Source organism: Pelecanus crispus, chromosome 3 (assembly GCF_030463565.1).
Source record: "Pelecanus crispus isolate bPelCri1 chromosome 3, bPelCri1.pri, whole genome shotgun sequence".
In the NCBI taxonomy this organism is placed as follows: Eukaryota; Metazoa; Chordata; class Aves; order Pelecaniformes; family Pelecanidae; genus Pelecanus; species Pelecanus crispus.
The window spans coordinates 53,218,649-53,244,820 of record NC_134645.1 but is presented as its reverse complement, the minus strand read 5'-3'; the positions used below and the strand labels follow the sequence as shown (position 1 = coordinate 53,244,820).

The 26,172-nt window shown below is 44.0% G+C and overlaps 1 protein-coding gene across 1 annotated transcript in view; it reads right to left on the bottom strand.

Moving 5' to 3' along the window:
- PDE10A (phosphodiesterase 10A) overlaps nucleotides 1-19,353 on the bottom strand; it is a 197,001-nt gene extending 177,648 nt beyond the window's left edge. Inside the window, exon 1 of the mRNA XM_075707658.1 lies at nucleotides 18,504-19,353. Within this exon, the coding sequence (XP_075563773.1) occupies nucleotides 18,504-19,353 (850 nt within the window). The remainder of the gene's footprint in view (nucleotides 1-18,503) is intronic.
- Between the last annotated feature and the right edge of the window lie 6,819 nt (nucleotides 19,354-26,172).

The following is a 26,172-nucleotide window of genomic DNA, read 5'->3' as shown; positions in this document are numbered from 1 at the left end:
CTGCAATTCTCTAACTCGCTTCCAGGACACAAACCTGAGCCCGTGCTTGTTTGAAGTGCATTGAAGCAAACAACCATCCATTATTTTAAGCTAGACCTCTGCTTATAAAACCTTCATTTTCCAAAATCCTGTAACATTCTACTCTTTCCTGAAAGATGACTGTTTTCACTCAGCCCAGCAAAAGATTTGTCCATATATGGACAACCCCGAAGACAACAAATGGCTCTTTTCCCAGTCTATTATCAAGCCAGGAAATTAGACTGCCTGAGGTACTCTGCCTTACTTACTCGGTTCAGAGCCGAGAGAGGAAACATTCATGAGTTCGTCGATCATCCAGTTTCACACGAAGGTGAACGGATGCTTTTCCTTTACAGCTTCAGCAGCAATCAGCACCACCAATTATATAGAAGATTAAAGTCCTCACACAGCCGTGTGAGATAACAGAGTGCTAATGATGACAGTGGAAGTTACAGGGCAGACAGCTGTGTCCCCTAGGGCTTGGCAGAGGGGAGAAGAAAATAAAATAATATTTTTTAAAAAAAAAATCACACATCAATGAATTCAGCAACACTGGAAGAGTGGAAACAGGAAGAAAGGAAAATCCCTTGTCTGTTTTTCAGTAAAGCCTCAGACATTTCCTTGCCATTGTTAAAATTTAAATCAAGTTCTATATAAACCTAAAGTATGAAACGCTTTGCCCTCTGATACTCAGGTGTCTGTAAAGCTCTTTGGCCTTTCCACACTCAACTTGCAGTTGAACTCGCTTTCTTTAGTAAGAAAACATATACACAAGGAATCTTTACTCTGAATAGCTCTGAAAAACAGACTCAAGGTCCAAAGAGGTTAAGACTTCCTAAATGGCCAAGAAATACCATCCTCCTTTCACACTGGAAATTCTGCAAAGAAACCCCTCTCACAGAGTCAGCTCAGCTGCCTAGAAACTTAGCAGCAGGCCAGTCTTTGCCTTTTTAAGCTGCAAAAAAGGAAATGATTAAGGAAGCATTAAAACCTAAGTGCACCATAAAAGGCATCTACCAGAAAACTAGCTGCTATTTGCAATAAAAAACGTGCCTTATTCACATGATAAAAAAACCACGGCAGTCCCTATATCCTCCTAACATATAGAGAAAAAGAACATATCACAAGAAGTATGACCAAAGGTTGATACTTCAGCTCCTCAGACTGGCAGAATTTCTTTCAGAAACTTGAGTAGGTGGGACTGTATCTCCTCAATGGAAAAATATGAACTGATGTGTCATAATCTATTTTTGTTTTGTTGGGATTTTTTAAATCTTCCTCTTCTGCCAGAAAATTCCTTATGCCCCTTACATTTCTTGATGTCCCAACTGTCTTTTCAGCTATGTTTATTTTCTGATTGGCAAGGAAACTATGAAATTCTGTCTTGTTTCTTTTATATGCTTTCTTGCTCCCTTCCGTTTTCCTCTTATTAACACATCCTGCACACGTTAATCTTTCAAAGTACACTTCACAGTAGAATCAAGCAGCCCTTTATGCTGCCAGCATTAGTCAAGACAATAAATAGCTGTAAGACGACTACTTAAAGGAGTCACAGAATTGTAACTAGGAGATAATCCATTCCTGGTATTTCTCAAAAACATTATGGGTATCTATAAAACTACCAATCTCATTCATTTGACAGCTGCTCTCCCTTGGTAAAGCTGTCAACACGGGGCAGGTGTCTGGTCTTTCAGAGAAAAGTCTTTTCTGAAATGGAGTTGTGATGGGATAAAAAACAAACCAAAAAAAAACCCTCTTCCTGAAGATACTGCAACTACTAAGAGGCTGTGGTAGGAATCGATTAACAAAACATATGAAAAGTTTTGGAAGGAGGAAAGGCCACTGAAAGTTCTCTCACCCTTTCAGCAGATACTCCTAATAGGGGACACAAAGACATCACCCCGCTTAAAAGAAAAAAAAAAGTCTATTTGAAAAAAAAAAAAAAAAATCTATGTACCATTCTCATCTGTGAATCCAACTCTTGTTTAGAGAGTTTTATTGGGATTTGAGTTGCAAATACATCTTTGGCCTGCAAAAACAAACAGCCACAAAATGACCATTAAACCAAATAAATATCTTCAAGCTGTTACAAAAACATACTTTGTTTTATTTTACAAAATCATTTTATCGTACTGTTTTTAAACCACTTGTAGAAGTTTTCTTCAGCAAGATTTATGCAGAGTTAAGCATATAAAAACCTGACCATTGAGTCTTCTGCCCTACAGCATACAGAAAGAACAACTGTCTGTCTGGTTACCATTTCATTCCTGTCAAGGGTGCCACAGGGTTCAGTCAGTGGCTTGCAAACTTCTTTGAGATCATGGGCTATAAAACAGCACAAGGAATTACCCACAACACAAATAATTACCATTATTTTTAATAACACAGAGCCATCAGAGCACCATTATGACCAAGAAAGAGGGCAACCTTTACAAGTAGTCATTTTTGCTCCCATATCTGCATACATAAGTAACAAAGTGCCTAAAAAGTTCTTCAGAACATCACAACAACATCACACAGGTCTGGCTGAATTGTGAAAACATCTCTGTGATCGAAGTGTCTGTACACAGGAGGGACTTTTTTGCTTTGCAATTTTTTTTTCTTATTGGCTGTATGCTTTCCTGCCCCCTATTCTACCATTGCCTTAAATACAGCAAAAATCAGCTGAAGTTACTAAGCACAAGACCTGTCCTCTACTCCACTGCCATGGACCCCACCGAAATTCAGGATAAACAAGAATAACTAAGGGAAGACTCTTTCCTTTGGAGTGTTCTTGAAGATTTTCTGGTCACAAATTTGTTACACATAAGTATTCACTCTACAAATTATCACTAAGGTAAATTTCTGTGTGTTGTATTCTAGCAACTGTGACCAGATAAAAACAGTTGGACACTCCAAGCATTCAGACCAACCACTTGTGTAACATGGAGCTCACGTTCTTCCATATATTGCCATGACTTACTTTTTCTGAAGTCAATGCAGAGGAAGCCATGTCAAAAAATTAGCAAGACAGTCATCGTTTTCCAGAGGCAAAAAATAATATTCAGAAGTAGTCACTGAACATTTCTGGTTTGAATCGCTGAAAAAAATGCACAGCATTTCTGCAAGTGATGAAATGCAATGTGTTTCTACTTCAGATTAAACGAGGTTCTAGACAAAATAGTTAAAATAGTGTATAATACAGCAAAATGATTTGGCTTAAACACATACTGTTGCAGCAGACAGGATCAAGGTGATACTGTTTCAACTTAATACATTTTCGTTTCTGAGACAGACTGAGATGAAACAATGCATCTTCATCAGAAAATATATTCCTGACAGCATTAATGTGCATTAGGTAAATATTTAATCTACTTGACGAATTTATCTATCAAGTCCATCCGGCTTTATGCATCTAGCCCCTCTTGCTGTATCAGTTAAGTTGATTCCCTGTTTTAGCATCGTATGCAGAGGAAGAGCCTAGAAGTTTTATTGAAATCAGATTTGGCTGCACCATATTTCAAAATATTTTGTAAAAATACTCTTTATGAATAAAAACTTTCAACATTGCTTTGAGGGACTGATGTCAGGCAATCAGATTCATAAAGCATGAACAACCCATTACAACAAAAAGATCACACGATAGAAGTAAATATCATGGCAACTGAAATCAATGACAAATCTTGCATTAAACGGAGCGGAGCTGCGATTTTGTTCTGTTTCCAGGAAACACAAATGCATTACATCAGTTGAGATGCACTTCCCATCACAATGACTCGATTGCAGAGTCCCTTGGTAAATTACACTTGAGAAGGAAGAAGCTACTGAAAACATCATTGACCTCTCCCGCAGAAGCTATGTATCTCTGCCTTGTACATAAAACATCAAAAATTTTAGGAATCCAGAGAAATTAGAGCCATCATTAATGGAACCTCAGTGCTACTGACAGAACTAATAAAGATGCAACAGCCCAACAAATCTTGAGAAGGTCAAAAGAAACAAGACATGCAATTGTCTTACTGGCTTTTCAGCTACAAAATTTGCTCCTACAAATACATTTTGACCTTATGACTAATTGCAATCAAATTTGACCAAACAATACATGTATCAGATGAGTTCATGAAAACCAGCAGCTAAGACTACCACAGAGACATGGACAAGTTGCCACTAAAAGAGAACAGAAGTTCTGCCCACCTTATGAGATAGCAGAGGTTCCTGGCAGCACAAAGGCTAGGCAGAAAGAAATGGGTGGAGGAAGCAAAGAGAGAAGAAAAAGCAGCAGAAGCATCCAGATTTCAGATCTAATGTCCACTGAATGCTTGGGGTTTAGAGGTTCCTGGTCTTTGTCTTACTTAATTTGAATTGCTCTCTCACAGGTGCAGAGTTGAGCGGATTCCCAGAGTTTCAGCAGAAAAACCATGCAAGCAAAGTAGCTGAAAATATGAAGATATATAAAATAGGATAGCAGCACTTTGGGTGGTACCCAAATTATGCATTGCTCCAAAAAAGGAAAGCATTATGGCAGTAAGATAACAGTATTTGTATTACAGTGTTTTACCAAAACAATGCATAAATACATAGCTAATTTTTTTTCAGAACAGCATTATTACCAAACAAGTGTGTGACAGAAATAAACTGCTAAAAAATAAACAAATAAATCCCAAGCCTGAATTCAAAAGGTTCACTGATCTGTACATCAGCTGATACAACTGAAGGACTAAACCTTCACATGCAGATTTTGACAGCCAAATATAAAAGACACCAGTTACTGAAGGACCACATGTAACCTCCAGCACTACAAGATAAGAAGTCACCATTATCTATGCTTCTGCATGCAAATGGCAGTGTGCATGCTGAATAGCAACATAGGAAGGTATCAGTAGCCCTCATCTAGACTGAAGATACATTACTTTACAGTCACTGTACAATTTTAAACATGCTTATCTATTTCTCCTTAATTTCACCCTTTACTGATACTTGTCACAAAAAACGGTAATTATTTTGAAGTTCAAGAGCTCTGACATAGTTTCACAAAGATTTCCCAACTGATGCAAAGATGCAGGTTTGAGTTACGAAAACATCTTCAAAAACCACCACATTACCAAACTGCAGCTTAATTCTTACGGCTTAATTCTTCCCTCTAAGCAACAGCACTGACTGCAGCACAATTAGCAGTGGCCAGACCGTACCAGCAAATACACAGGAGGAAGAAACTACGTTCTGAAACTCAGAGCAAATTTGTATTAAAAGGTGAAGTCAAACAGCTGCAAATTCTAATGCTCAAGATCAATAAATGAGGCAGAAAATGCTAAGTACCCAGAAAACTATGAATTGCAAATACAGTCTAAAAGCATCTGAAAGATATCTCCTCTTCTGTCTTCTCTTTCATCTTTTTTCTCCCCCCAGTCTTATTGACACCGATGAGGTGAACTTGTCATCTTTATTGTTCTTACCATTTCTCAACAAATATAACACTATTTGCCAAAACAGTAATTCTTCCCTCAATGAAAATGTATCTTAGAAAAGTGGTGGCAGCAGAAGTAGGTCTAATCAAAACTAATAATTACCTCACTTCATAGTTTTAATACAAGCATATTTAAGCTGGTTTCACTGTTGGCCTTGAAGAGAACAATGCACCATTATGTTTTTCATTCAAAGCTCCTAGATCCCCAGTGTCTGGGAGCTGTTTACAGAAAAAGATAAACACAACAACAAATTAAGTCACGGGAAGCTATAGCAACATTCTCCTTGGATCATTAACGCAATGTTGTCTGGCAGAGGGGATCCCAAATTAGAAGCCAAGTTGTGAAGTCTCACTGTGGCTCTGCCATTTTTCTACTTTGTAGCCACTCATCTAATTTGAAATGGTTTCTCCAGCTGCTTGGAAAGATGACAGCGGTGTCCATGTTGTCTAAGTTTTAGAAAACTTCCAGGTTTCTTGTGAGAAGTAGTCTGTGCTCACCCAGCACTTGGTGGGGGGCTAGGGCTGGTGGATATCACTATTTCAGATTACCAGCAATCATCGACATACATAAACCTAGTGAATATTCTTGTACTTCTGTCTAACCCCTTTTGCCTTCTTCAGTAATATGCAAGTGACAAAAGTCTACTACTGCCCCATAGCACAAAAAAAAATTAATTCATGCCCACAAAACTTTCATGCAACTACCACCAGCAGAAAAGCCCGTAAGACAACTAGCAATTCCACGCTCTGTGGAGGGTCTTCATTATAGAATTAGAAGGATTCAGGGTTTTCTAAGAAAAAAAGAGGACACCAAGTAACACTTCCTATCATCAACATCATGCATGTTCCTGGCTGCGTAAAGTACTGGGCAAGCAAAGCAAAAGTCCTGTGAGGAAAAAAAACAAACACCAAAGCAAAAAACACTGAGCATGCAAGTAGAGATCTTCATAAAGCTGACTTCTAAGACGGCAAAACCTACATTACATGAATCATGCTATTTCCCCATCTCTGAAGGACACTTCACCTTAAATAACACATTTCAAACATGCACTTCCAACTTATTTTCAGAAGTTTATGGACCCTTTAAGGCATGCATCTTCTCCATTTCAAACATGCACTTCCAACTTATTTTCAGAAGTTTATGGACCCTTTAAGGCATGCATCTTCTCCCTTTTTAATCCTGGTCTGTTTTAATTGAGAGCAGCTCCTCAGTCTAGATCACCATGGGGCCACACGCATGGGCCTGCACAAGGGAGGGCGACATATGTATAGGAAAGAGCAGCCTTGAGGAGAAAGAATTAGGCCATTTCTTTAAACAGGAGGGTTAGTTTATGTGAACGTCAAGCGACCATGAAGCTATGGCATAATTGTATCAAGCACAGCCAAGCTGGTCTAAGATGAGCTGCTGATGAAAAGGTTATCCTCTCATCGGCTCCCAGCAACATGCTGACGTGGCTTGTTTTCCCATCAGCACTGGTGGTCCTCTGAATCCACAGTGAACTTATTCAGGAAGTTAGCCAGCAGAAAACTTACTATACACCAGAGAGAGTCAACAGGCACCTACCATCTAAGCTTCCTGAAACGCTTGCTTTGGGGTCAGACATGTTCCAGCATTAACAGACAGAAAGGGGAACGAAGGAAGTAAGTGTAACAGCTTATGTCCTCATGGATCTTAACAGCCTCTGGCAACCTTTTTCTAGAAATTACCAGCACACGAGTAGGCCCCAAGGTCACTTTTGCAGTTCATCAATCATGGCAGCCTACCACTAAGTATATCAGCAGACATTCACCTCTGCATGTATCACAGGTTAGGAAGCCAGACAATGTGCTTGAGCCTTTCTTCTGCTACCTCTGCTGAGCTGGTAGTGACCTCGAGCAGAGAAGCATAGGTTAGGTATCTCAGCTGCCACTAGCAGACCTGCCAGATCTCACCTCTGAGAGGTCTAAAAAACCTACCAAAATTAGATTACTTTAAGGCAATATAAAAGTCTTTATACAGACTTTCAAATCAGTTTGACAACTCAGTTTTAAGTTCCAAAGAGAAGTTCAGCACAGGACATTTCTGTATTTAGACAAAGCTTAAGTCTTACCAATTTATGTTTTAGCAAAATAATTTCAATATTCCAATATTGCTCAATATAACTGTGTAACTGTTCTCATGTTCTCTTCAATTTTGATATATATAGCAGATTTCAAATTCAACTTACCATTCCTCCCTTCAGCCCCATAAACACCAAAAGAATTGTTGTCAAACAAGAACAAAAACCTCCTTTTACAAGTGCTTGGGAAAAAGTGTTTCTTGGCACAGCAGAAGGGCTAGTTGCTTTGATTCAAACACAAGTTGTTAAAACAAGATGTTGCAAAGTGCTAAGAGAGTAGTACAACTTATTTTTTTTAAAAAAAGGTACATACAGCTGAATGAACAAAAACAAAGAATTAGCCTTGCAGTCAAATCAGAAGGTAACAACTGCAACATCATCTTGTAAACAAGAACCAAGGCTTGTCAGGGACAAGTAAGAGGTCACCATCTGCAAAGTAACCAGCCACAGTGATGTTAGCTATACTCACAACATATCCATGGCTAGAGCCATCCAAGGCAGTTCACGTTAAGAGACAGAGAAAGGGCATGCACTCTACATGTATTATCAGTACTAGTAGGGTGCTGTCAGTATTATCACATAATAAATAATTAACATCTTAACTTACAGAAAATGATAGCACTGTTTACTGTACTCCCATTGTGAAATTCAGAGGATTTTCACAAACTGTATGTAACATTTTGACACAGCTACTCAACAAGATTACTACCAGGTAGCCTTTAAGAAGAGAGCCTTCTTACCACTTAACTATACTAATGTAGTCCATACTTACTCAGGACATTCATGTAGTTCTTTCCCCTTTAAGGTATACTATACATACGTTTGCATATACAGCCCAAGAGCATGAATAAATGTCCTTAACATGTAATTAATATCAGAACATTTAATTAATCATTCAAATCATTAAAGCCTAAGACACTGTAGATACTCCAGCCAGATTTATGCTTTAATAAACTGTTAGAAAAAACAGGAACAAGGTGATTAAGTTATTAAATTACAAATATAGCTTTCAAAACAAAAGAAAATAAAAACACACAGGGTAGAACACTAAAACTTTCAGAGTGACCTAGTAAAATAATGGTAAAAAGACATGGCCAGCTAGCATACACAAGAGACTGTCAAATGGCAGTTGGCCAATTGGTGAAGATAATGTTAAGCTACAAAAAGTGAAGAAATAAATTAAAAGGTTATCTGTAAGTACATTCATAAAGTACAGAAGATTCACCAGGCACTGTTTATGTTGTTACTAAAAAGAGGAAAAAAATTATAGTTAAGCAGAAAGAAAGCATTTGTGATGTTAAAAAGAAAAATAACCCTCACACTTAAAAAACCTGTAATCTTACACTTCAGTGAAAAGATTTCTTCAAAATTTGATGATTTGCTGGGAGATATTTACATATGAAGTCTTTCATCTACCCCAAAAGAAACCTCTCAGAGTTTATAAATAGCTTTCCCTATAAGGATGAACATTTATTTATGCTGTAATCACATTCCTTTGAGCAATAAAAGGGTTACATTCTCTTATCATTCCAATCTTCTCCTTTTTCTATTTCCAATTTCTACCCCTTCAATACTACTGTCATGGATGGATAAGCCTCCATCATTTTTCGTTAGCACAGGATGCATGCTATCACAACACACACTTCATTCATCCTTGTCAGTTGACAAACTTTGTGTCTTCTCGTTCCCCCATGAACATTCATTTACGCACTTTAGCCACAACTTTTAAGAAGCCTTCCAAAGCAGCAAGTTGAGGAAACAAAGACAGACAAGCTAAATAATTGCACTGAGTCAGGCAGCAAGCCCCGTCCTCCTTATTCACTGGATGCATCTTTCATTCAGGACTTTGTAGAACCTGTGGTTCATTCGCCAGGAGAACTTGGTCTGTAGAAACAAGGTCTGCCCTAGTGCCACAAACAGTATAAAGCTTCCTCTGCTGGTCCGTATGGCTGTGTCCCTATACAAGTAAACAAAACAGCCCAGAGACTGTTCTCCAGCCACAAAATAAAGGGGCATGACCCAGCTTGTGTCCACAAAGCTAAACTCTTCTCCTCACACAAGGTCAGAAGAGACAAGTACCATTCCCACTTCCTTTTGGAAACGGCCCCCCTTTGCTTTCTCCCAACACACATGCAGGCAGTTACGCACCCGTCTAAACTGGTCCAAGAAGCACACTAAAAATTAAGCAGAATGGACAGGGCCAGAGCTCGAGCCCGCATCCTCTCTGTGCTTAGCTCAAAAGTATAAGCACTGCATATAGCTCCGAGTAAAGTCCAAAAAAGGTTTGAAAGAAACAGGCAATCTACAAGCACATTCCTACCGACAAACAGCCTATGAAAGTTCCTACAACGTGCCAGATGATCCTGTTCTCTCTACCACCACAAGAGCTAAGCCAGAAGTTGTAAGGGGAATGCACTGTTCTATAAACATTGGCGACTGCAGGTCACCTATACTCTCTGACCTCTTGAAAGCACTTCTCAAAAGGACGCCTCTAATCCCAAGACCCTCTTGCATTCATAATCATGAACTGAAGGCCACAGAACAACATTTAAGACTCAAGATTTGTGAAAAAGCAGCTTCTTGAAGGCAGTTGGCTCGGAAGTCTTTGCTGGTGAAAACTGGAGTCTGAAGAAACAGGAACAGCAAGACACATCCCCACAAAAGCAATTTGCTCATAAGCATGAGCCACGGGAGCCTGGCATGATGAAACCTGAGTACACTGGCTACAGCAGTGCCTGTTTTGAGAACAGATGAGTTCAGTTTCCTGTTACATCAAACAGTAACTTTCATCAGTCCTACATTTGCTTAAAAAAAAAAAAGCAAGAAAAAAAATCTCTACTGACATCACACTTAGGGCTGGGCAGACAGTGGCAGATTAGGAAATACAATGAGTCACTGCAAACACAGAACACATAGCAAGAGTTTTCAAACTGCCATGCAAAATTTACTCTTACCAAAAAAAAAAAAAAAAAAAAAAAAAAAAAGACAATACAGCTGAAGTGACTACACCAGAAGAACAACAGCAGCAGCTTAGTGCCTTCACACAACCAAAGCAGTTGGGGAAAATAAGAACATTGTAAAAAGGACAGGGTAAGACACAGGCCCACTGCAGGAAGAAACAAAATCAACACAATTCAGCAATCAAGAAGAAAACATCAGCTAAAATAAGCTGATGGGTGGACAAGTAGGAAATAATATTAAGCCAAAAATACAGATACAACTGAAAGGGAAAGAAAGCCATGCAAAGAAAGCACAGCCTATAGAGCTATGTTCCAAGAAAGAATTCACTCTGGAGAAGTTGCCAAGGTATCTGCAGATGCACGAAAGAAAACCAAAATATAAACACAAAAAAGCAGTGTAAGTAAAAGAATTATCATAAACTTAACTGCTATGTGTTAGGGAGAAAAATCGTTAGTGAACTACTAAGGCACATAATTTTTTTTTTTTCTTTTAGAATAAGTCAAAGCCCATTAGAAAAGAGGGTGGTAGCTTTACCCAGTTTGGAAGTAAATAAAATAAGACACTATGGAAGAAATACAATGGGGAAATAAAAATTAGGCAGTGAGGAAAACCACAAAAGAATGAACAGGATGCACACTTAGCACACCATAATTCAGGCTAAGCATCTTATTTTCTGAACCAGCAGAACAACCCAATGTTGCAGAAATGCTGCTAAAATATCTAGGGCAACGAAAGTGGCATCTTTCCTGCAAGTTAGGAAATTTCCCCACAGGGTGAAGCAAAGTAAACAGTATTATTAAGGTGAACATGGCAATGCTTGTCAGCAGCTAGAAATATCTGCTATTTTGGGTATGTATGGATCAGAAGGATTAGAGATGTGAGGTTTCTGTACAAAGTTGTTAGAACTTTGGATGCAAAAGCTTTCTTTTAGGAACTATTTGTGGCTTGACATTAGGGGATTTCTTTTTGATGCAAGTGGAAGGATAAGAGGAAGGAAGAATGTTGGAAAATTATTAACAGCTGAATAAACTTTGTTAAGAGAAATACAGCTCAGCGCACAGGAGTTGGTTGATAAAGTAGAACTAAGGAATCAGATCAATAAGTGCTAATGGAAGCATTAAACCTCCACAGTTCCCAGATGGAAGGTGGATTAACCAGTCTCTGATCCTCACAATCTCTTCTTTGGGTCCTAACATCAAAGAAGGTGAGATCACTACTGCTGCTTCTATGTTGAGTTTTTTTATTATTATTTTAATTAGAAACCACTAAAATGAGTATGAGTTCTCTGAAGGCAGTGAGTAACATCCAAAAGCCTTCTCCTTTGGTATTCTTGAGCCAGAAGTACCATGGAAAGCCTTCAAGTGATAGAGAGACCCCAGTTCTAGTCCTACTGAGGCATAAGATTTGGCATCTCTTAGTGATGTAACATTGTTAAAAATCTCACTCACCCAGACTAAAACATGCTATCAATGTATTTTTTCAAAAGAATATGAAATTTGGAAACACAGTATGTTTTCTTCTTAATGCCACCTATGACAAGGTGCTTAGGAGCTGGGAATTAAGAAAGCTTCCTGTGGCGATAAATCACTGGGAAGATACATAAAAAGAACTCCAAAACAAAGGAGTTCCTTGTAAATATGTAAATGATACACTTTTTTGAACTAATTAATACTCTTGCCAAGTTTTTTTTCCCCTAAGAACATAATTAGCATACTTCTAAGTTGAAATAAAGCATTCTCAGCGTGCACTAACAGTAAAGACGAATTCATCAATTTACCATAAAAATTTAGAACTTGTTAACCAGATTGTCCTTCTCCCCTGCAAAAACAAACACGTCATGAGCATTTTGGAATGTTCATTTGTTAATAAAGTCATGATTGCGAGTCTGTTACCTGCCTTTTGAACTGTCTCTTTCAAGTGTGCAACACATCAATGCATTTGTCTGGCATAGCAGAAGCCAAAGTCTTCTATAAACATCAGCCAGGCTGGTTCCTCCCACACTAATTATGACAGCTTGACAAGAAGTGATGATGAAACCACAGAAATACACTGCTCTCTCACAAGCTTTTAAAAAGGGGACAAGGGGGGTGGGGGAAGCTCACCTCCCAGGATGAAAATCCTGTTTCCTCACCTTGAAACAAATTAGAAAGAAAAAATAGCATCATTTAATAGAGGAGCTCAAAGCTGAGGCTTGATTCAACACAGTTGCCACATTCAACCACATCAACTTGTCACATCCCACAAGATAAGTGAGGCTGAGCTCTGAGAGCCTTCAGATGGCAAAGGAACGAAGTACTGCAAGGAGCTGTCAATCAGTAGGTGGCACTCTTCAAACTCTGACAGTGAGAAGCCAAGTACCAGCACAAGTGAGGACACATTACGTAGCAAAGTCTGGATCTTTAGCAGAAACATCAACAAGAAATATTGAACAATTTTAACCACAACTGACACCCATGGGGAATGCAGTGGCTTCATTCAATAATATATACAGCAATCCTTGTACATAACCTCTGAAGTTCCTAAGAATTATAATTTTTGACTGCTATAACTATTTTGGATGAACACTACTGTATACTATTGTACTAAAACCAGTATCTTAAGAAATTATCCATTACATCAGCAGAACACCTGGAGTACAGCCTTGTAGCTAATCATGTAGATGCAAGTCAAACTTGTGAATGATGGGGTTTTTTTTCAACATAACAAAACATAGCATAATTATTTAGGTTTTGCCACAGCTGTTCTTCAAAGCTGGGCAATAAATTTGTCACAATAAATGGAATAGAAAACTAAAACTTTTAGAAAAATATATGAATTGTTATTTCTGTGATATTTACTGGTGAATATGTGGCCCACGCACCAAAAGATTCAATTGTTTTTAGAGTTCAAATCAATACAAGGTATAACAAAAATTAAAACATTACTCCATAGAACAGGTGTCAAATTTTCCATTCCTGCAAATAGTGTTTCTTCATTTAACAATTACAGGCTTTTTTTGTATTTTAAATACAGATTAAAATCAATACATGTTACTGCTCATTTGATAAAACAGTAAAGGGAAGAGCAGATTTAGTAACAAAGTTCGAGTAGAGGTACTTGTAATTGAAACAGCCAGCAGAGGGAGTATTAAAACAAAATTAAAAAACCCAAACAGCCCTTTTTCTTTTAATGTATTTTTTTTTCTTATGATCTTAGCTTTCTTTTAGAATATAATAGTGCCAAAAGTGCAAAAACTAGAATATTGTAAAAAACATTGAATTTTAAAGTATTAAACATAATGACTTGAAACTAAAATACTTTTTAAAGAAGCATTAAAAAATTAGCCTATATTAGCCTCACCAAACTGAAATACGATTTTAATCACAGACAAGGTTAACACTGACCAACAAGCTGCATAAGCCTTTTCCAAGTTATAAATCCACACATACACAGACTCTCATTCTTATTTTTCGAATGTAAAACTAAGTTCATGATTTGAGAATGTTAGGTATAATCTATTTGTATTAGAATACGGCACAAAATCTTAAACCTGAACAGAAGGTACTGCTGTACTGATTTGTACAACAGAAGATTTAAAAGCAAGTAAGCCAAGTATATGCCCTAGGTCATTAGTGGAAATGAGTGTTTACATGACTGTTTCCAAATCAAGCCACTAAGTCATGTATATGCTGAAATAAAGACTCATCTTTATGCTTTCAGGTTTTCACCATGTCCAGCTGATGCGCGTGGCTTAAACACAAGCAAAAGGAAGGAAGACACACACGGGGTGATTGGTGCCACCAGCCTTTTGTTAGAATCTGAAATGAGCTGCCATCTTCCTCACACAAGTGACAAAGAAACCATCTCTCAACCCACCTATGCTATCCCACCATGCATAACCACACCTTCCACAGTCTATTTTACACGAGGAGCAAGCTTACTGAGTTAACAGTGAAGGCGTTACCTCCTTTCTCAAGGCCTGTGAGCGCTAGGAACCCCCAAGCCATCAGGCAAACATGGGCAGCAGAGCTGAGGAGTCAAAGGGACAGAGGATTAGTTATTTCAAATGTAAACTGCATGCTTTATAGACAACGATATCCGACTGGGACAAACAAGCCCTCTTTCACTGTTAACTGCTTGTGCCCGCACAGTTTCCATTCCCTTTCCATGCCATTCCTCGCTGTCTGCCCTATATATTGCTCCATTACCACTCTAAATAGAATGGCAGTGCTTCAGACCAGGATACGCAGTGTTCCTATACATTAACGCAAAATGCAGTATTATGAAGCGCCAGCCCTGATGGGAGCTGCTGAATGACATCACTTATCATCATAACTCTACACCGCTCTAGTGACAATTCTGCTTTCAATTAATGCGGAGCCGGAATCTCTGGGGTGAAAACCAGAGGCAATTCCATTTGCTACATCAGCATCTAAATTTTAAGGATGATTTAATTGTAAAACCAAACCCTGTCCACCTTTACACGTGGGATTCGTTGCTGAAGATCAGCATCAGAAAACAAAACCCTGATTGCAAGTAATGAATACACAGACCGGAGCAGGGGGAGGGGAGGAAGAGTCAAGCCAAGATCAACTTTCCCATTAGCACAGGTAACAGGAATACTTTTAACTTTATTTAAATCTTAATTACTATTTTCTTCCACAGCTACAGGTCTTACTACACCTACTCTTCCTAGAGAGTACTACTCAAGCAGAAAGTCTTAGTATCTGGCACATGAAGGTGCAGGATAAACTTACTGCATCACAAAAAAAAAAAAAAAAAAAAAGGCGCTAGATAAAAGGTAACTCTGTATGAAATATCAATATACTGATAACACTCTAACAAGCAGAAAGCCCCCACACTGTAAAATACTCATACCTGTGAGTAGACTCACGGGACACAGATGAAATAGCTACACATATGCAGCTTGAAAGATCTTGAGTGTAGAAGGAACATGGGATGCTCCCCTGAAGGTAAGACATTTCACAGAAACCTGGAATACCTGGCAGCTTGCAATATCCTAAATATGGTTGAACTCCACTGGAGAATTGATCCAAGATGTTAGATACAAAAAGTTTCTCAAACACTGTGTTATGCACCAAGTTATAGTTTTTAAACAGTTAAAAACATCACACAAAGTTCATATAAGCTCCTGCAATCCAGTCCAGTGTTTTATTAGGAATCTTAAAAAAAAAAAATAACCAGACAAGGCACAAACTGAGTATTGTAGAAGCTAAAATTTCAATAATATCAAGAACCTGCTAACAAAATCCTGACTGGGGAGCATGCAAGTTGAAAGAGCTCAGAGGAGAAAGAACAATACATCTCTAGCAATTTCACTGTTTTTCAGTCCTGAGGATTCTGTTAAGTCACTTTTAAATCTCCCTTCCAAAAGAGCTCATCTTAATTCCCCTGCCTACAAAACTCCTCAGTTTCCCTACAAAAATATTTAGGCTTTTTTGTCTTTAAAGTCAGTGTACATATGTATGATTTAGAACCTAAAATACAGTTCAGGAAACAAAAGCTATGAGATGCAGCACATTATCTTCATTATTCTACATGATCTCATCCTCTTCAAAACAATAATAGCCTTCCGGTAGCACTGTAACCAGGACTGTGCACTGTACTCCAAACAGTAAGACGAGTGCTCTTTGCAGTAGCTGCACTGGAACTGAATAGTATCTTGTTTGACTTCCCTCCACTCCTTTTTTCAGCCTGGTTTCCTAAGGAAATCAGACTTATGCAATCACTCAGGGAGGGAGGGAAGTGTACGCATATGTATATACGCACACACGTGGATGTCTGTCCGTCTGACCTCACTAATACCTTTGGAGCCCATTGGCCAGTTTCAATCACATTCAAAAGAGGAGTAGAGATATCAGACATTTAGGTTCTTGAAAGTTTCATGAGAGCAGGCTGCAGAGCACAGAAAAGTGTCTCCACAGAGAGAGACGCAGCATGTCTTCTTAGACGTCAGTAAACTCACAGCGGAAAGAACCGTTCTGCTCCTTTCCTGCCTGCAGGAAAATCTTCACTCAGAGGTCACAATCAGTCAAAGGCAACCAGGTTTCTTGTGTTCAAGTGTTCATAAGAGAGCTTAAGCTGAATTCACCGCTGCTTTTAAAATGGTGTTTTGAACAGAGCTGATGCTTTCCATGTCATCTTTCTTGGTCTAGCACAGGAGAGAATTGCCCTGCATGACACACATTCCCTGGCTCGGTCCCGTGCTCCAAAGGCCACTTATTTTAAAACATCAGAGTGGTACCACACACATGACAGCATTCTACCCCTCTCAAACACAGAGAAAATAAAAACTGGAAGAGCTTAGGATTCCCTTCAAGCCTCAAAACTAAACAAGTATATGGCTCTGTAACATAGTCAGCTATTGAGTAAAGTTTCAAAAAGACAATGCAGCAAATATATAGCCACCTTTATTCACCTCTACTGTAGAACTGAACAAGTACTACCACGCTTGCAGGCTACTGGGCTAAAGACAGCTGTAAGGCAATAAGACAAGTAACAAGGTTTCAGCTGACATCTCTATAGCTCTTCTCACATCCCCCCAAAATACGTATGTGTGAACTACGTACCATTCACCTGTATCCAAAAAGTTACCTAATAAAGTGTCCCTAAACATGCATTTTAATCTCTTAGCATATTTTTAAGGCATAAATCTATGATTTAAGAAACTGTCACAAAAGGAAGAAAAAAAAAAAAACAAAAGCACAAAAAACCCACAGCTGATTGGAGTCACCCTAAGCATCAAGACATTAGGCGAGCAAAAAAAAAGTTGCTGATTAAAAAAAGACGTATTTCAGCCCTGATGCGCGCTCCACTTGGAAATTCATTAACCCCATGAGCAAACTGAACCCCAGCACGTTTCCCGGCGGGGCGCTGGAGCTGAGGGCTGGCGGGAGGGCAGGGTCCAGCCCGAAGGCCCGGGGGCGCCCAGCGGAACGCCTCGGAGAGGGGCAGGCGGCAGCGGCAGGCTCGGGGCGAGACACCCCGGGGGGAGCCGGGCCGCGTCCCCGCGAACGAGGAGTTCCTGCCGTGCGAAACCCCGCTCCCCGCTCCCGCAGCCCGCCTCAGGGGCTGGGGCCGGCCAGCGGCCCCCGCTGCCGCCGGGCTCCCCCGTCCAGCGCGGGCAGGGCGCCCGCCGAGCCCCGCAGCGAGAGGCCGAGCGGCTGCTCTCCCCCCGCTCCCGCCTCCCGGCTCCCGCCACGGGGCGAGCGCGGCCCCGCGCCCTCCCCCCGCCTTTGGGAAGCTCGGTGGGAGCCGGCGAGACCCCCGCCGGCAGCGGAGCAGGCTCGCCGCGGAGCGCCTCAATGCCCGCTCCGCTCCGCTCCGCCCGCCGGTCAGCGTCCCCGCTACCGCGCCAGCCCCCCACCGCAGGGAGCACATGGCTCCTGCTTCTCTCCGGCTCCTCGCCCGCCTCGCAACCAGCCGCGGCCGCGGGAAGGCGGCACCCGCTACCAACGCCGCTCCACAGCCAGGGAATTCGCAGGCGTGCGGCAGATCTGACAGGGGATGCAGAAAGCGGCGATACGTTTCGCCCTTTCCGGTCCGCCGCCGCCGCCGCTTTTCTGTCAGCTGCCGATACCATGATGCTTCCTTATTGCTACTTCAAGTAAGTAGGGGTGAAAGTCTCCATTCGCATCATCCTGAGCAAATCAAGCACGCACCGAGTGAAAGGCTGACACACGCAGACGTAGAGTTGTCTGCTCCCGAAACGATGCCGAAACCCCCGAGGCGCTAACAGCCAGCTGCCACAAAGAGCACTCAGTTACATCGAGCATCCCCTTTGTCCGTGCATCCTCGATACACACCCGGCCGCTCCTCCATGCGTCCACGCACGCCCCACGTATACGGCCCCTTTGTGTCTTCGCCTCCCCCCCGCTCACAAAGAAAAGCCCTTTCCTCAAGGCATGCACCCGGCCCCGGCCCCTCGCCTCCCCCCCCGGGCACAGGCGACCCGCCGCCGGGCACGGAGCTCCGGTACCTACTTGTGTTCAAGAAACAGTCCGTAAACCTCCTAAAGCAGCTTGCAGAATTAGATCCATCTTCCATGTCTGGCCCTAGGAGCAGGGGAGACGAGAAGGAGAAGAAGGCGCCTCTCTGCCGCTGCTGCCGCCTCGGAGTCCTGCTCCCGCCGGGGCCGTCGCCTCCTCGGATCCCGTCGCCGCGGGCTGCTGCCGCTGCAGCACCCAGGGAATTGCAGGACCACGGGCGAGAGGCGGCCGGGGAGAGGAGGAGCCGGGAGTGGTGCTGCCGGGGGCCGCCGCCGGCGGAACGGAGCAGCAAGCCCTGGATGGAGGAAGAACAGAAGAGTCTCCTCCTGCCGCTGCCGCCTGGATGGGCGATCAAGTGAGCTGCTGCTGCTGCTGCTGCTCCGCCAACATCTCTTCCTCCTCCTCCTGCCGCTCTCGCCGCCTCTCCTCCTCCTTCCCTCCCTTGGAGACTCGTGAGGTTAAAGGAAGACGAGGAGGGGAAACGAGGAGGCGGCGGCAAGAAGTAAAAAGAAGATGGAGAAGCGGAGGAAAAGGAGGGGATTGGAGCGAGGAAAGGAGCCGCCGCCGCTCTGGGGACGATGCTGGCGGAGGCGGCGGAGGAGGCTGTCCCTGCAGCGCGGCTCCTGCTGCTGCTGCTGGTGGTTGTTAGGAGAGAGAGGGAGCTGCAGGCAGCCGAGCCGCCTCCGGGAGCGGGGGGGGGAGGAGGAGACCCGCCGCTGCCTCCACCTCCGCCGCTCTGGCCATGGGAGTGGAGCGGGCGGCTGCCGGAGCCGGGCTTTTCCCCGGGTGCTGCAGCCAGGGGGGCCGAGGGGCGGGATAAGATCCGCTTCTCCGGGTTGGACATGCTTCCGCTCTTCCCTCCCTTTCGCGGCAGTTTAAGGCAGGACGTCTACGAGAGATCCCGGAGTAACCCGACGGGGGAAGCCGAAAAAGGACGGAGCCAAGCGAGGGGCAACCGCGGTTCGGCGCTTCGTTCCCTCCAGGCAACCCCCGGGCAGTATTTCCTCTGCACCCCGGCTCCCCACCCTCATAAAATCCTCACATTTCCGTTCCCCCTTTAGGCCGGAGGGGACAGGGCGCTACTGACCGCCAAGCGGTTCCGATCCCCTGTTAAAGTCCGCTTTTCCTCATGCTCCCACCTCGCATTCAAAGCCAGAGAACGGCAACAACCTGTGTTTTCTTCGAGCGAGGCAAACACTGCCCCGTATCTGCGTGCGCGTCTGCAAAGAGGCAGCTACAACCACTGCAGTGCCGCTTCCAACAGCAGCCCCGGCCGCCAGAAAACGCCCACTGGCGGGGCCAGCGCTGCCAGGCGGCCCCGCTCCCTCCCTCCCTGCCTCCCCGCCTGCCTCTCATTACCGCCGCGCACACAGGAGCCGCGGCACAGCGGTTACCTAAAGGGAACGCAGGCAGAGACGCGAGAAAAAGATCCTCCCTATGCGGCCTCATTATTTTAAACAGCTATTTCCAGCCACCGAGAGCCAAAGGCAGACGCCCTGCGGCGCCTGGCACGAAGGTGCCACAGAAGCTGCCCCTCCGTGTCGGCGGGGGCATCAAACCCCCCCCCCCCCCCCCGCTCCTCTACGGGGACGCACAGCCCCTCCCCGATGCTCCGCATCACACGTGCTCCCTTCAGCCCCCCCAGCCTCTGCTCGGCACACCCACCCCTCCGCCCCGGCCCTCCGAGCCGTCCGGCTCCCCGAGGGGCTGCCCCAGACCCTGCCCGCAGGTGCGGCGCGGCTCCGGGGCCGCCACCGGCCTCGCTCCACAGGCGCAGGCGGCGCCGCTCACCAGCGCAGCCCGCCGCGCCGCCCAGCCGCCGCCCCGACCCCGCGGCGGGGTCCCCGGGCAGGCGCGGGTCCCGCCCCGCAGCCCCCCTGGAAGGAGCGTCCCGCCGCCACCGCCGCCCCCTCGGCCGCCGCCGCGCCCCGCCGCCCCACCCCGCCCCGCCAGCCCGCCCGTCCCAGCGGCGCGGCGCCTCGGCGGGCCGCGCTACGGCGGCCCTCAGCGGGGCAGCCGCCGGGGGAACGCCCGGCCGAGGGAAGCCCGAGGGCGGGCTCGGAACGGAGCGGGACCCGGGGCCGCGCTGGAAGCCCCCGCCCCGCGAATTTCGTTTTCGCCCCGAACTCCCTCGGCCCTGGGCGCCGGCCGCCGCCGCCGCCGCGAAGCGGGCGGGGAGGTCCAAGGCCGCCGGCGCTTACCTCGGGCCGCGGGCAAGTGGGCCGGCATCTCCAGCCGGCCGCGGGGCTCCGGCCTCCCCGGGCCGGGCCGCTTCCTCCGGGCCGGGCCGAGCGGGACGCGGCCGCTGGGGAGCCGCTGCCCCGCGCCGCCCGGCAGCTTAACGGCAGGCCGGGCACGGGCAGCCCGCCGCCGCCGCCCTTCCCCGGGACGGCCGCGCCCGCGCCCCGCCGGCGCCCGTTCGTGCCCCGGGCGGCTCAGGGCCCGCGGCGCCCCTGCCCTCGCCCTGGGGCGGCGGCGCTCACCTGGGCGGGGGCCGCCCTGCCCTCGCCGCCCCTCGCCCGGCGGCCCCCCGCCCTCAGAGGGGACGCCGAGGCCGCTGCCCGAGCGCCGGGCTGGCAGCACCCGGCTCCCGGCGGGGCAGCCTCGGCGCCAAGCGCCCTCCCCGGGGGGAACCGCGCTCCCGGGGCTCCGCCGCGGGGCCGGGGCCGGCTCCCGCCGCGGCCGGCTCCCGCCGCAGCGCCCACCCGCCTCGGCTGGGCGTCCCGGCCGAGGCTTCTTCCCCTCAAATACCTGGACGGGGCGGAGGGAACCGCGCTCCTCAGGTGGGCGGCCGGCTCCCCCGGCGCTCCCGCCCGCCAGCGGGCGGAGAAGCGGCCGCCGCGGCCGTGCCCGCCCGGCCGGGGCTGCCGCCGTGCCGCTGCCGGCGGATTTTGTTGCGGGGCGGCGGGGAGCGGCTCCTCGGCGGCGGGGAGGGCGCCGGCGCTGCCCCGCTCGGGGGGCTGGGAGCGGGCACCGCGGCAACCGCTGCGGATATTCGCGGCGAAGAGGTTTCTCCCGCTGCTGCCAGCGGGGCACCCGAAAGGCGGGCGATTCTGTTCTCCTCCTCCTCGGTCTTGCGGGAGCTCCAACCTCCGCGTCCTCCGCTGCGAGTCCAGGCGCTGCCTCAGCGGGTGTGCGATCCCGGGGACCTGCGGGAACCCTCATGGAACCACCGCATCTTCCTCTTTCCCTTCCAAATTAGGCTCTTGCCTTTCGAATTTCGACTCCTGCTTTGAAAACAACACAAACCTGCGCTTTTGGTTTTTATTTTAAATCGTTCAAGTGTTTTACAGGCAGCGTTTCAGGACTTCTTTAAATGCTGCAATACACGCTAACTCCCGTCAAACTTGGAGTCTTTATGTATCGCTTAATCTGCAAGGCTGCAAAATAAGATGTTCCTCTGCAAATAACAACGCCTTCAAATGAAAGTGCGTTTTCAGCCAGTTGAACGTTCTGTAACGGTGAGAAACAAGCCACAGAGTTTGCACAAGGTTTAAAATGCCGAAACAGAGTAAAGACTCTCATTACACAAACAAAAAACCCACACAACAAAACAAACAGCCTCAGAGAGGACAGGTTTTCCTAAACTGTTTTCCTCTGCGTGGTTCTTAAAACTGTTGCCTAAAAGTCCTGAACTAAAACACAGAAAACTGCACCTGCTTTTGCGGTCCATTTTCCCTTAGTATATTTGACTTTATCAAAACAGTTTAATAACCTCTATTTCATACGTCTATTTGTGTGAGATGCTTTTATTTCCTTAAGTCAAAGCATTGCCTGCTTTACATATAGAGCTTTTCTCTCATAACTGCTGCGGGATGACTAGAGATCCAGCAAATATTTAAATTCTGAGAGAAAGCTTAGCTAATGGAAACAAAACTTCAGCGAATTGTGTTTTGTTGTTGCAGCCTATTTGTTTAGCAATTAACAACTTCTTATTAGAAAATCTCTTATACTAAAATGCTGCAATTGAAAGAGATAATCAGACTGAAATGACTGACAAAAAGCAAGAGCTATTCACCTGAAAAAATGAAAGTTGCTCCTTTAGACAGATTAGTCCCAAATTGTTCTGTCAATATCAAGAGTAAACTACTGAAACTTTACATCGGCAATTTATAATTGTAGAAATCTTGTTTGACTATGCTAATCTACACTAAATTCCTCAATTGCTGTTCATCCAAACTACAGTTGTTCAAACATCGCTGCCTGAAACTGGATATCTCTGTATTTATACAGGGAATGTGAATTGTGCATGTATAAATATGTATGTGTATATTCAACAAACCAGGCAAAATACGTTTTGATTTGTAAGAAATCAACAGATATTCTAGACAAGCAGCTTTCAGGTTAAGGGTTATTTACAAACTGTTCATTTGATTATTATTCATTAGCCATTAGCAATTCATACCTGATTGGTCACCTGCTTCTTGGCTGGGCAAGCAAAAGCGATTACAGAAGAAAAGTTAGATGACAGTGAAAATTAATTTTCAAGCTCTGTACATACATATTTGTAAAATACACGGATTAGCGGACAAGTCAAATATGCTTGGTGGCCATCTAAATACCTGGGAATAAATTAGTGAGGAATCGCATTTGCTCGTTCCCCAATGTATCTGTCAATCTGGGTTTTCATTGCTCAGGCAGCATGACAGTTTCCAGTGCCACAGAGCGATGATGTCACTGATGCCACTGTGGTCCTAACCATACACCCATGTCATTTACCAGAAAAGTCTCACCCACTCCAATAGGAATTTTTTATGTGAAACAGTGGGGGGGTTTGCTACATCATCCCAACAAGAGGATTTAAAAAACTCTGAAACACAAAGAAATGCAAATTTAAATACTCTGATGCATCCACTTGCGTCAGGTGCAAGAGTTCTGGTATGAATGCAATGATGGGCAAAAGTCTTTGGTTGCATGTGCATGGGTAAACGCGATTTCACAAGAGTTCAGGAGCCAGAGTTCCCACTGAAGAAATCAGGAGGTCTAGTGTGCATCGTACTTACAGGAACAGGCCTGGTTTGAAAGCAGCAAATAAGCCTATTTGGCAATAATTATCAAAATACTTGAAGGAAAACATTATGGGGAAAAAGTAAAATCGAGTTATCAAGTTATAACAACGGTTGTTTGGTATTAAATACAGCTTAAAACCAAACACCTGCTCTTTCCCAATTCTGTCTGCTACATTTTAAGAATGACAGTGACTCATCTTTTATCTGGTCCCACTCTTTTGCCTGGTAAATCCTCTTATCTCACTCATCATCTTTATATCCTGAGAGTCCCCTCTATGATGTATGACCAATTCCCTGAAAAAAATAAGGAATAAGATAGATTATGGGGAAAGGTAGCTTACAAAAATGTAGGATGATGGTGGTAGAGGAGCTGACGGAACAAACCACCTGAATGTGGGTGAGGCAGGAGCAGCCACAATGAAATACAGAGAAGGCAACCTGCTGGAAAGGTGGGGTGGGGCAAGCAAAAGGATAAATGCAGCTAAAACCCAAGCTCTAGAGCTGAGTAAATACAGCTCCAAATTAAATCCTTTATGGAAAAGTCCTGTGCAAGTTAATAAAAATAATTACATTTTTTTCTAGGGATTTTCTGCTAAATGATCTTACAGAATATAGCAATTATTACCCAGCTACTGATTTGCTATCACAAATTAGAAACCTACAGAAAAGACATTGCTTCTTAAAGCCTTATTCTATAATAAAATTAGAGTAATTTATAAAGAACCCTATTTCATAAGGGATTCTTTTTACAAAGGATTATTCTCAAACACTGTACACATGCAAGGAGTAAATTTGTTTAAAGGGTATGTATCAGCCATTTTCTTTGATTCCCACAACACTCATACAAGCCACCTCTTTTCCACAAGGATATTAACCGCAAGTGTTGATAACATGCAAACATGTGCTAGCAGCCATTTGGAAAGTGTTTTGGGGAATTACCTAGTCCAGATGCAGAAGAAATACTGTGAGATCCAAAATGAACTGCAATTCGTTCAGCAAACCAAAATAACACATTTTTTTAAGAAGTCCAGGTCTGTTCAGAGATAACTGACATACAGAAAAAGAAAACAAAAAGTACATAAATATATTTTTTGCTTTCAGTAGTTTGTTCAGCTCTGCTTATGTTACTTTCTGCTCTGCTGAAAGGTGACAGCTGAAAGGTTATGCGGCTGGAACTATAAATAATAAAAGTTTCTCTAGAAGTGCTATGCTATGTGACATACGATGGCGGGTATGTTAATAAAGCTGTGAAGACCATGTCTTTTCCTGCCAATTTTTCCTTTTAGAAACACACAAAACTATGCAAAGTTTTCAGTATTATTTTTCAGGGGAAAATTGCAATTCTTTATGGTAAGAAGATTCCTCATGTGCAAGGGTAGGACTTTTTTAATCTCAAAATTTTCAGGTAAATATATCGCTACATGTTACATTGTAATAAAAAGCAAAATACATTTAATTTTAAAAGGGAAAAAGAAGCTAATGCCAATGTACAAAGGGAAATATTTACAATAGTCATACTCAGATTTGTTTCCTATAAAAGACTACGAAAGAAGCTAAAGAAAACCTTATGATGCCATCTACCATTTTGTGCTGACCTATGCAGCACAAAGATCAGCTATTTATTGGTTTTATTTAAAGGGTGTTCAGAAAAGGAAACAGCTGTTTGGGCTTAAGCTACTTTTGTTAAAGTAGAGGACCCCCCTCCAGAGAAACTGTCCTCTAAATAAATTAAAACTCTAACAGCAGCTCTCTTTACTGAGATGCGATATTATAAACTCAAAGCACTATAAACACTGTAAGCTCTTTGATACAAAGACCATCTTTTGAATCACGTCCAGCACAACAGGTCCTGGCTTGGGACCAGGGCCTCTTAGGTAGTAATGAAACACAAACAGCGAACGACGTCACAGTTGGCATGGTAGGCAGCAGCACTGTTGTTACCTAATGCTATTGGAATAGCCATTTTTAATGCAAGAATCTTTCTGTTTTCATAATGAAATCTAGGGTCAATTTATGACAGAAGAACGTTGTTATGATTTGCTATCTGCTAGAGACAAAAAAGTTATTTCAGTTCTGTGTTCAACTGGAATATAGAAATTCTAACATTTACATGAACTAAAGTTGCTTTATATGTAACAGATTTAAGAAAAATCCAAAAGAAAAAGTTAATGCTGACATATCTTTTACTCCTTCACCATGAGTTGTGCATCTTGCTAGCCTGTAGCACAGACCATATACTGCCACTGTCACAAGAGGGATGCCAGCTTTTGCCCATAACTCTCTCTTGCAACCCCCTTCTTCACCTTCCCAAATTTTCCAACCACTAAAACCAAGCAGACTTTTCCCCAACACAGTTTGCACGGTTCATGAGAAATCCTACTGCCCCATCACTGGCAAATTCTTTGATGGAACTAGCAATCTCAGCTCTGAGTTTAAGTGTGAGACTTTCTTCTAGCCTAAGCCCACAGCTGATTCCTCTTTGATATTAACAGCAGGTGCAAAAACAAATGAGACTCAGTCCAGCCTTCAGAATTATCTACAAAGGAACCAAATTTATGTTGAATTCAAGCACCTTGTTGTGACTTCTGAGCACCAGTCAGAGGGAAACAAATTTCTTTTTAGAACAATGCTTCATCCTTTTCACTGGAATTCCT